Below are 11,154 nucleotides of genomic sequence, written 5' to 3'. Positions count from 1 at the left end.
TTTGATAAAATCATGGAAGAAGCAGGAACAAGAGTCACAAGTTGAAAAGCTAACAGTTGTCTCTAACAAAAACTACAAACAAAGCTGCTACCTGATGTGTCTTTTGACAACTGGCTGTAATCATTCATGCCTTTGAAAAAGTGAGGAGTCTCACTGAGGACCATAATTCTGCTGACCTCTGTAGATGTCTAGACCAGGAGCTTGGGGATTGTGACTCACCATCTGAGTGCTCCAGCTAAACAGGAGATGCCTGTGGTTGATCAATCTTAATTGAATGCTAGCTTATTGGCTCCTGAGGCTGACAGTCCTAAAACACAGGGTCATCTGCAAGAACATTGTTAGATTCCAGGTCAGAGTCATGTTCTGAATTGTGGCTCATAACACTTGCATTTAAAACTTCTATCACTAATGACTGAGAAAAATTCACATGGTTCTGTAAAATGTATTGATCCGAAAGGTTCACAATAGCTGAAAAGCAGTGAACAAGCAACTTCTAAAAGTAATTAAAAAATGAAATATGCAGAAATAATTAGAAAAGAAAATATGCAAATTCTTGTAAGTGTTGATCTCAGTGTGAGAGAAGATAGCTTTCCTTCATCTCCCAGAGCTCTAAAGCTGATGGTGACTGCTGTCTTGTGATGTCCTTGTGAGGAGCAACTATCTGGAGCATTTGTGATTGATCTCAAGTTCTCCCCTTGTCCAGAGAGGAATTATCAAGTAGCTAGACTGTTTGCCTGCTCTTCGTTAGGGTTAGAGTAAGATTGGATGAAACTGACAAGATTCTGTCTATGTCATGTCAGCAAATAAAAAAATGAATTTTGGCTGGATTGTCCAATGTCGTTCTTGGGCTGGAGCTCAAAATTGTTGAGCTGTTGATTGGGACTCAAGGTGTTATTTACTTAAGGATCGTCTCCAATTAAACTATTGCAACAAAGCATAAAAACACAACCGCTTATCTCCAGAATCTGGGGTATTGAAGTACATAAGAGACAATATCCCAAGTGATATGAAAAGACATTTAAGATCTCAGTCTCTATTTACCAGTTTTATAATAGCAAAGAAGCCACTGACTCAATTACAGGTATGTTTGCTAACAAACAGATTTATACTAGTCTTGGACTTAGTCTTTACAAACAGCATATTTATATTAATAATAACAATCCACGTGGAAAACGTTACTGAGAAATTTCTAAACCATAATAAAATCAGAGACTATCTTAGTTTTAGAGTTGCAGTGGATTTATAATGGTTTGTACTTTTCAGATATTAAAACCTTCTTAAGACTTGATTCCATATGGGTCATTTTGCTGTAAGAAAAGTAAAGATACATTGGTTGCTAAGATCCCTTCAACAAAGTCCTATGTTGCAGAGGAAGCCTCAAAAAATAAGAATTAATACAGATCAATTTCTGATACTTTCTGACTAGTATCAGAAAGATTCTTTTAACAAGACTGGCTCACTCTCACCTTAAGGAATGCTTTTTTCTTAAAAGTCTGATCTAAGCATTACTAAATTTAATTTAATCGAGTTAAAGTGAATCTTTCCAATTTGAAACCCATGAAAGTTTAAATAAGAATAAGACATCATCAAGAAGCAAAATTAGTAGCCTCTATCAAAAAATGGCAGGAAATTGCTATGGACCATTGTGGTGAAAAGGGGAAATGTTTCCTGCCTTCTTGTCTATGGGATGAATTGTCCAAGGGAGCTCTTCAGGATTTCTCAATTGAAGACCCGCCTCCAGGGCTTCAGTCCATCCAGACACCATCTAAACTCCACCATGAGAAATTTGGAGATTTTTTGTGGAGAAGAAAATCCATATTTATAACAGGCAGGAAGTCTTTTGAGGAAATATTATACCTAGGATATCAATTTTGCTATCTTTTTTAATAAGTGTGATTTATTTACTCCTCGGAAAGTGCATAAGATTTAATCTTCCTCTAACTTGGTTTATTAGGATGTCTAAGGACTTCTCCTTGACAACAATCTTGATCACCAATACCTGGCTTTTACCCTGTCTCTTTAATGGAGGTGTTGTGAGGTTCTGAATTAAGAAAAATCTCAGCCAAATATTTGAAATTTAACCAAATTGACAGAAACGGTTCTATTGATCCTACAGTTTCAAGGCTTCATAAATTAAACAAATTATCTTGAACAAGCATCAAGCACAGATTTGACATACAGAGCCTTTGGTTATCATGATGGATTATTTTTACCAGCAGAGACATCAGAAGAACGCTGCCTCCTTGGTGCACCTACCTCTTTCAATGGCTTTTTATATCATTGATCATGAAGATATATCAATGAATATTCGGAGGCATCGCTTTGCAAAAGATCTCTCTAGAAATGATATTGCCATATGTTGACTGATATTTCAAGTTGATATCATTGAAATATTGCTCTAAAATTATTTATTTATATCCTGCTTTTTATTTTTTACCAATAACTCAAGTTGGCAAATATATCCAACTCTCCTTTGTCCTATTTTCCCCATAACAACAACTCTGTGGGGTGAGGTGAGGTGAGGTGAGGTGAGGTGAGGTGAAAGAGTGACTGGTCCCTGATTAATAATATCTCAACCTCCTCTCTGCATAAAAAGAGGTTCAGCTATGAACACAGGTAAGAGACACCCTAGGTACATAAAGGTGGGAAATGTGGAGAAAAAAATTCTACAAAAGCAAAGACATGGGTTTTTTCACCATAAAAAGACACTTTCTAGAATATATTGCCCAATCTTGGAATGTGTATAAGAGGGGGATTATGGCTGCTAGCAGACATACATTCATTAATATTTGAAACATACATATATGTTGTTGAAACACACAATATATAACAGCATATTACTGTAGCAATATATTAATCTGCATTCTTCACTTAACTGATAAAGGAAGTGAAGCAGGTATATTAGAATCTTATATATATATTCAAAGACCACATTTTTGCATAATAAACAGATTCCACCTAGCAAATATGCTGTATACTAAATTAAGTCAGTAGTTTGGTCTCAATCCTATTGAAAAAAATCCAGATTCTTGTTGCATGAAGATAGGAACAAGGATGAAACTCTAAGTAATATCATTCTTTTTCCTAACAAGGGATCAGAAAGACATTTCAGGATCAGCAAATCACCTGAACCAATCCATCTACTCAGGAAATCATGGATAAAGGAAATGGTTCTGCCTTTTCTGAATTTATACTTCAGGGATTCACAGACAATCCCAAAATGCGGCTTGTTCTTTTTATTGTCTTCTTCTTGGCTTATGTCATCACTGTATTTGGGAATCTGGGGATGATTCTGTTGATTTGCACTAAATCCCAACTTCACAAACCCATGTATTACTTCCTGGGCAATCTCTCATTTGTTGATCTTTGCTGTGCCTCAACCATTGCTCCTAAAATGCTAATTGACTTATTAAGTGAAACTAAAAGGATTTCTTACAGTGGCTGTGTTACGCAGCTCTTTGTATTTGCTATCCTTGCAGATGCAGAATGCCTTTTGTTAGCTGTGATGGCCTATGACAGGTATGTGGCCATCTGCAATCCACTCCTCTACCCAATTGTAATGTCCAAAAAGGCCTGCCAGCAAATGGTCACTATTGCGTACTTTACAGGCCTGCTAGATTCAATGATACAAACTTCCTCTACATTCCGGCTATCTTTCTGTAGCTCCAATGTTATCAATCACTTCTTCTGTGATGAGCCTCCACTTCTAATGCTCTCCTGTTCTGATACATATATTATTGAGCTTGTGCTATTTACTATTGTTGGCTTTGGTGAAGCAAGCATCATTGGAATGATTGTTGTATCCTATGTTTACATTTTGGCTACAATCTTGAGAATGCGCTCCGCTGAGGGCAGGCACAAAGCATTTTCCACCTGTGCTTCTCACTTGACAACTGTTGGGATATACCACGGGACACTACTCTTCATGTACTTTCGGCCCAGCTCTAGCTATTCCATGGACCAAGACAAATGGGCCTCATTGTTCTACACGATCGTGATCCCCATGCTCAATCCTTTGATCTACAGCCTGAGGAACAAGGAGGTGAAAGATGCTGTGCTCAAATCTCTTGGCCATATATGGGTTTGGATTGGGGGAAAATAGTTTTACAATAACTTGCAAGGGTGACCATTTGAGGGAGTGTACATACAGAAGATCTATCTAGAAGGCAAGGTAAAGTCAGATTGGGGATATGTGAATTTTTAAAGGGTATGGCCCTAGACAAATTTAATAGGCAACTTAATAATAATCTTTTAAAAAACTATTAAACTTTTAAAAAAAGAGGAAATCGAGGAAATTGGAATTGTTGAAATGACTGTTGTAGACTGGAGCCCTCTTTCAACAGAGGAGGAGTGATACAACAGCATCTATCTCCAAACTACAACCTTTTAACAATTCCAAGAAGGCTCCACACCCATTTGGACTACTCAGATGACCCTGAGGACACAGATAAACCTCCAGGTGATCTCAACAACTCAGTGAAAGACTGCAAATGACCAGCTGTCTGCAAGGTGTATCAATCCTTCCATTCCCCACCATCCACTCAGAGCTGAAGAAGCTTCTTGGATGAGAAATGAAATGCCTTCAAAGAAAAATAAACAAGACCAGTTACCTCTTGAAAAAGCACCTTTGGGGTACCCATCAATCATAATTCCTGATATATAGGTCCAGACTTACTTTCACCTTATAGGAAAATACCAAGTAAAGGCTCTCCACTCCCTGATTACTTATATCTTCTTCTGTTTTTTGATATGGATCTATGTGCATTGTTTGGAAAATAAGTCACATATGTTTGTTGCCAATTTCATGTTCCAGCCCCCTCCCCTGCCCCCCATGCTCAGTTCCAACGTTTGATGTTGGAATTCAGAGATTTAGCACCTCTACTTTCTGGCTGTTACATCCATGTGACCAAGTTGATTTTACGTCCTTTTTTGCAGCACTCATTAAGTGACTCACTACAATAGTTCACTAAGGGTGCAGTTTTGCCAAAATGGTTGTAAAATGTGTCACATGGCTGTAGGACACTGCAAACAGTTGTAAATATAGCTCATTTGCCAAATGCCCAAAGTACAGTCAGGTGATTGCAGAGGGAGGGTTGACCATGAGAAACCCCTAAGATAGATTTGTTGGAACTTGGAATGGCTTTTAAGTGACCAGTCATAACTGGAGGACTATCTCTGCCGATTACTGGGATCATGGAGATATGATATTTGTATAAATAACATTAGAGCTAGACAGCTGAATTTAATTCTACAGCCATCAAAAAGAAACTTCAAGATGACTTTTACTTTTTACTCCAAGATTCCTCCAATTAAAACTATCACAAGAAAGTATGAAAATGCCACCACTTATCTCCAGGATCTGGGGTATTGAAATGCATGAGGGATATTATCCCAGATGGCTTGAAAAGATATTTAAGATCTCTGCCCCTATTTACTGGTTTGTAAAAGCAAAGAAACCACTGACTTAATTCCAGGTATGTTAATTTAGAAAAAGATTTATGTTAGTGTTAAACTTTGCCATTTTTTCCTCTCTTTTTTTCCTAATGTTTTTCTTGCAAGTAGAGTGTAAGCTTTTTTTCAGATCAATGCAGTGTGTTGATCCATTGATTAGAAAAAGAAGTGACCCATCAGTTTGTGCCCAAACCTCTCATTGTGCATTGAGTGAATGACTAACCCAAAATATCCCAGCCAGCTCTCCTGCCTAAGGCAGGATTGGAAATCAGAGACTCCTAGTTTTTAGCCTGGTGCCTTAGTTGTGGCTCTGGAGCTGGCTGTGACTCTTTCATCCCTCTGCTGCGGCTCCCTGTTGCTCAAAATATGAGTCACAACCGCCAATGTGCAACACCTGCCGGCACATCATTTATTGAACTTTATGACCCTTTTTTTTTTTTTTTTGGAGTTCAAAATGTTTTTGTTGCACAGAGAAATAAAATTTTGTTTTCTTTGTAGAAGTTCATTGATTTCATAAATGCAACACACTATTTTTTTTTTATAGATAGCATAAAGGTAAAAGACGATATATGCAGTATTATCTTCATTTTAGATGTCAAAAGGGTTTTGTGGCTCCTGGTGTTTTCTATAGGTAATGGGTCCAAATGGCTCTTTGAGTGTTTAAGGTTGCTGACCACTGCACTAGACCAAATAGGCTCTCCCTAGACTTTTTGCCATTACACACTGGCTATTTATAGTAACAGTCCATATATTTCATATATAATATATTTTAATAGACTTTGTATTCTATATTGTGTGCCACTAAAATATTCAAGAAGCAAACTGTTTCAGTTTTTTGTTTTTTAAAAAAAGCATTATCTTGATCCTTCTCTACCTGGGGTCAGGCTCAGATCTTGCACGAAGAAGCTTTGTTCACCCTCGTGAACAATCATATTAGCAGACACGTAGAAAAAATACAGCCCAGTTGCTATGCCTAACTTCTTTCAGTAGCTTTTTATAGCATCCAACAACTCCTCCAATTTTGTGCTTCCAGAATTTAGACTACATTGACATATTTCTACATCATTTCAGTATTGTCCTGTAAGGTTTATTTTGTATAAATAATTTTTATTTCCATTTTCCAACATCATATTTATGTGCAAACTATTATCTATCATTAATCATTAATCATACTGATTCAGGCCTGCCCGATTGCCACTTCCTTTCTTCACAGCCTCCCTCTCTACCCTCTACTACTTTCACATCCTTCATCTCCTTCACTTTACTACTTCCTCTCCTCCTTCTCCACTCCTCCCTTCTTACTCTATCTAACCTTCTTATTCCCCTCCTCCTTCTCTACTCTTTCCTACCTACTTTCTTCCCTCCTTCTACTTCTCTCTCCTTTTCTTTCTGAAATGGCAATCGAGCATCCCCAATATCATTTTAAATGCTAATATTTAATGTTATTTTACATTGGTCTTCTTTTAATGCTAATTTAATAAATATTTATCTTCTAACTTGTACATCACCTAAAGCCATTAAGAAGGAAATTGTTCATAAATGCCTTTTTAGATTATTTATGAATTCCAGATTTGTGAAATGTTGAGAGCAACTGGAATAAGGACTCTTACAGGGTCTAATTTAAAATTTAGACCCTGAACAAATCAAAGGGAAAAATGAATTGGGTGGGAAATTCACCTGCTGTATTTCTGGTCAACTCCTATTCTATTGAAAAAGGAAATGAAATAAACATGAATCTAGCATTAAGTCCCCTTTTCCAGAATATAATGGAAGGTTTCTAAATTGGAGAGGGTAGAATAGAGATGCCAGCAGCTAGAAATACATTATGGCTCAACGTGTAGGTTACAGCAACAGATATAGCAATATTGTGGTACATTATTCTGTAGCCTTCATTTACATGGCAGTGTGTAAATGAGTTTGTATATAACATGCTTCATGTTGTATTTTCATTAACTAAGAGTGTGTGTGTGTGTGTGTGTGTGTATTCTATATAATAAAAGTTCTCTTGCTAGCATATGATATATGTGATATCCTGTAGTAGATATGAAAAAATCCTCTTGAAAAAGTGTCCAGTTGTTTTATGAAGAGAGAAACATGAATGAAGCCCTGAATAATGCAATTTTCTTTGCCGTTACAAAGGATCAGAAAGGCATTTCAGGATCGGCTAATATTTTGAATCCAGTGCCCAGAGAGAAATTTCATGGATAACAAAAATGTATCAGTCATTACTGAATTTATTCTTCAGGGATTCAGAGGCAATCCCAAAATGCAGTTTATACTTTTTACAATTTTCCTCCTGGTTTATGCCATTACTATCTTAGGGAATCTGGGGGTGATTCTGTTGATTTCCACTAAACCCCAACTCCACAAACCCATGTATTACTTCCTGTGCAACCTCTCCTTTGTTGATCTCTGCTGCTCTTCAACCATTTCTCCAAAAATACTGATTGACTTGTTGGTTGAAGGAAAAAGAATTTCATTTGGTGCCTGTGCTACACAGCTCTTTCTGATTGGTATATTTGGAGATACAGGGTGTGTTTTGTTGACCATGATGGCCTATGACAGATATGTGGCCATCTGCAATCCACTCCTCTATCGAACTCTAATGTCCAAAAAGGTCTGCCAGCAAATGATTGTTGTTGCATATTGCATAGGCCTAATGGATACAATAGTATACACTTCCTCAACATTTCGACTGATATTCTGCCGGTCAAATGTTATTAATCATTTCTTCTGTGACATACCTCCACTCTTAATGATCTCCTGCTCAGATACATACATCAGTGAAATAGTGATAATTGTCATTGCTAGCTTTATTGAAGTAAGCGGTATAGCTATGATTCTTGTATCCTATGTTTACATTTTGGCTACAATCTTGAGAATGTGCTCCGCAGAGGGCAGGCACAAAGCATTTTCCACCTGTGCTTCTCACCTGACAGCTGCTGGGATATACCATGGGACAATACTCTTTATGTATTTTCGGCCCAGCTCCAGCTATTCCATAGACCAAGACAAATGGGCCTCATTGTTCTACACGGTCGTGATCCCCATGCTCAATCCTTTGATCTACAGCCTGAGGAACAAGGAAGTGAAAGATGCTGCAACCAAATCAATGGGTAACATATGGATTTTTAAAGGGAATAATCCTAGATACATTTAATGGACAACTTCATTACAAGCACTGCCATTTCCAAAGAGGAAGAGGAAGACCATCAATGAGAAAAAGAATGTACTTGGTAGCAATCAACAAAGACAAGGTTCCTGGCAGTGGTGGAATTCAATTTTTTTTATTACCGGTTCTGTGGGCGTGGCATGGTGGGCGTGGTGTGGCTTGGTGGGCATGGCAGGGGAAGGATACTGCAAAATCTCCATTCCCACCCCACTCCAAGGGAATGATATTGCAAAATCTCCATTCCCACCCCACTCTGGGGCCAGCGAGAGATGGTATTTGCCAGTTCTCCAAACTACTCAAAATTTTCACTACCGGTTCTCCAGAACCTGTCATTACCTGCTGAATAGTACCCCTGGTTCCTGGTAACCTTAAATTAAAATTATGGTTTTTCCACATCACAGGATCAAAAGCCTTTATCACTATGGATAGTAAAAATCAGAAGTTTGTAAATATGATACACCAGTGGTTCTCAGCCTTTTCTTCATTCAACCTTTTCTTCACCACTTTAAATACCTTTTGTGGCTCATGGCCACAAAAGATATTTCAAGGGCCACAGATCCCGAAGACCCCCAACACTTAGCTCAAGATTTAAATCATAACATTTTTCCAGCCTTTAACGGACCCCCTGTGATGACATCATGCCCCCCCCAGGGGTCTGCAGACCACAGGTTGAGAACCACTATGATTCATTATTATTTCTTCGTTAAACCTTGGGTGGTATAGGATTTCTTCTTTTATATATATAAATATATAGGGCCGTGGTGGCTCAGGCTGTAAGATAGCCTGTTATTAAAACACAGCTGCCTGCAATTACTGCAGGTTCTAGTCCCACCAGGCCCAAGGTTGACTCAGCCTTCCATCCTTTATAAGGTAGGTAAAATGAGGACCCAGATTGTTGGGGGGGGCAATAAGTTGACTTTGTAAATATACAAATAGAATGAGACTATTGCCTTACACACTGTAAGCCACCCTGAGTCTTCGGAGAAGGGCGGGATATAAATGTAAATTTTTTTAAAAAATTATTGCTTTTAAAATAATAATACAAAAAGGAAGAAGGGAACAAAGCACAAAGAAACATAAATTATCGAAAAAGTGTAAATCAATCTTACCTATTTAATAAAATTCTTTCCGAAATTCATATCTTCATAAGCAACTAAGGACCTCTTTTAGATTTTCCACAACTGAATTTTCATTCCAATCCTTTTCTGTATTGTAAAGGTCTGAACTCCAGTCTGCAGTGTCATAACACATAGATTGGTCTACTTACCTTCCTTACCGGCTCGGAAGTGCACGCATGCGCAGAAGGTTAAAAAAAACATTACTTCCTGGTTAAAACCAGGAAGTAATGACACCCGGGCAGGTGGGCAGAGCTTTGCTCTGCCATCACTACCAGATCGCTGAACTTCCAGCCATGATCACTACCAGACCACGTGATCCGGTCCAATCCGGCAATATTTCACCCCAGATTGGTCCTCTCTATATGCATGCTATTGGAGTGTATACTTCATGACTCTGCCCTTAAGAATTCTACTTTATGGCTCGCTACACATTTCAGTAATTTTGTTTAACTGCCATCTGTGAGATAGTTGGCAAATAATACATCATCCACATCTTTACAAAAAAAGAAAAAAGAAACCAGAAAAAAATCCATCGGTCACTGGAAGTGTCAATTGCTCCACAATAAAAGAGAAATCAGTTAAGTCTGCTGTTTCCATATGAAACAATGTTTAGGGCATCAGGAATATTGCTAAGTTCTTGCCTCAAGACTGAATGAGAGCCACCCATTTTTTCCCAGCCTTTTGAATTGAATATGCCTTCTTTTTTACCGTATCCTGACTTGACTTATGATATGTTGACATAATTGAGTCTTTCTGTTTTGATGGCCATCTAAGTCTTAACAACAGCAGCAACAACATTTTTACTAGAAGCAGAATTAGGACATAGAATTGTAGAATCATAGAGTGGGGACCTTAGCGGTCTTCTAGTCTAACCCTCCTGCCCAACCTAACCATTGTTAATGGTTAAAATAGTATTATCAACAGCAGAGGTGGGATTCACTTACCTTCCCTATCAGTTCACAAATGTGAGCATGTGCGCGCTCTGCGCATGCACACAACCTTCCACGCATGCGCAGTACTCACTCATTACATTCGGGTGGGTGGGCGGAGCCTCCCGCAGTCGCCACTATCGAACCAGACAGAGCCAGCTGAATCCTACCTCTGATCAACAATAACATTATTTTTCTCAGGAGCAAGCCCAGTGGTGGGATTCAGTTGGTGTCAGGGTTCCAAGGAACACCCCCAACGAAATAAAGCTCTGAGGCTTGAGGTTCCTCAAAGTTCCAATTTATTAGAGATGTCATGTTGGCACAGCTGGGAAAACCCGCAACTGAAAGCTTCCAGGTTTTCCACACCCAGTTGACAGTTCACAGCCCTGCCCCACACCCACAAGTTCATCACATTGTCCAATCAACTCTTCACACTCAATTGGATACAATCTTCAGGCAGTCTCCATCAGACGCAGGATGTCCT

At 38.5% G+C, this 11,154-nt stretch overlaps 2 protein-coding genes across 3 annotated transcripts; both read left to right on the top strand.

Annotated features, from left to right (window-relative positions):
• The first annotated feature begins 3,154 nt into the window (after positions 1-3,154).
• On the top strand, positions 3,155-4,568 carry LOC131190866 (olfactory receptor 5AR1-like). Of its 2 annotated transcripts, none has more exons than XM_058168354.1 (2): positions 3,155-4,054; positions 4,548-4,568. In XM_058168354.1, exons 1-2 carry the CDS (start codon positions 3,155-3,157, stop codon positions 4,566-4,568), a joined length of 921 nt encoding a protein of 306 aa, XP_058024337.1. The 2 variants fall into 2 exon arrangements, with proteins under 2 accessions (XP_058024337.1, XP_058024327.1); XM_058168344.1 differs by lacking the exon at positions 4,548-4,568 and adding an exon at positions 4,292-4,313 and having other exon boundaries at positions 3,155-4,056.
• A 3,083-nt stretch (positions 4,569-7,651) lies between these two features.
• On the top strand, positions 7,652-8,611 carry LOC131187836 (olfactory receptor 5AR1-like). The gene has a single exon (XM_058162525.1). It carries the CDS (start codon positions 7,652-7,654, stop codon positions 8,609-8,611), a length of 960 nt encoding a protein of 319 aa, XP_058018508.1.
• The last annotated feature ends 2,543 nt before the right edge of the window (positions 8,612-11,154 follow it).

Source organism: Ahaetulla prasina, chromosome 1, assembly GCF_028640845.1.
Source record: "Ahaetulla prasina isolate Xishuangbanna chromosome 1, ASM2864084v1, whole genome shotgun sequence".
Classification (NCBI taxonomy): domain Eukaryota; kingdom Metazoa; phylum Chordata; class Lepidosauria; order Squamata; family Colubridae; genus Ahaetulla; species Ahaetulla prasina.
This window is presented reverse-complemented; position numbering and strand designations above follow the sequence as displayed.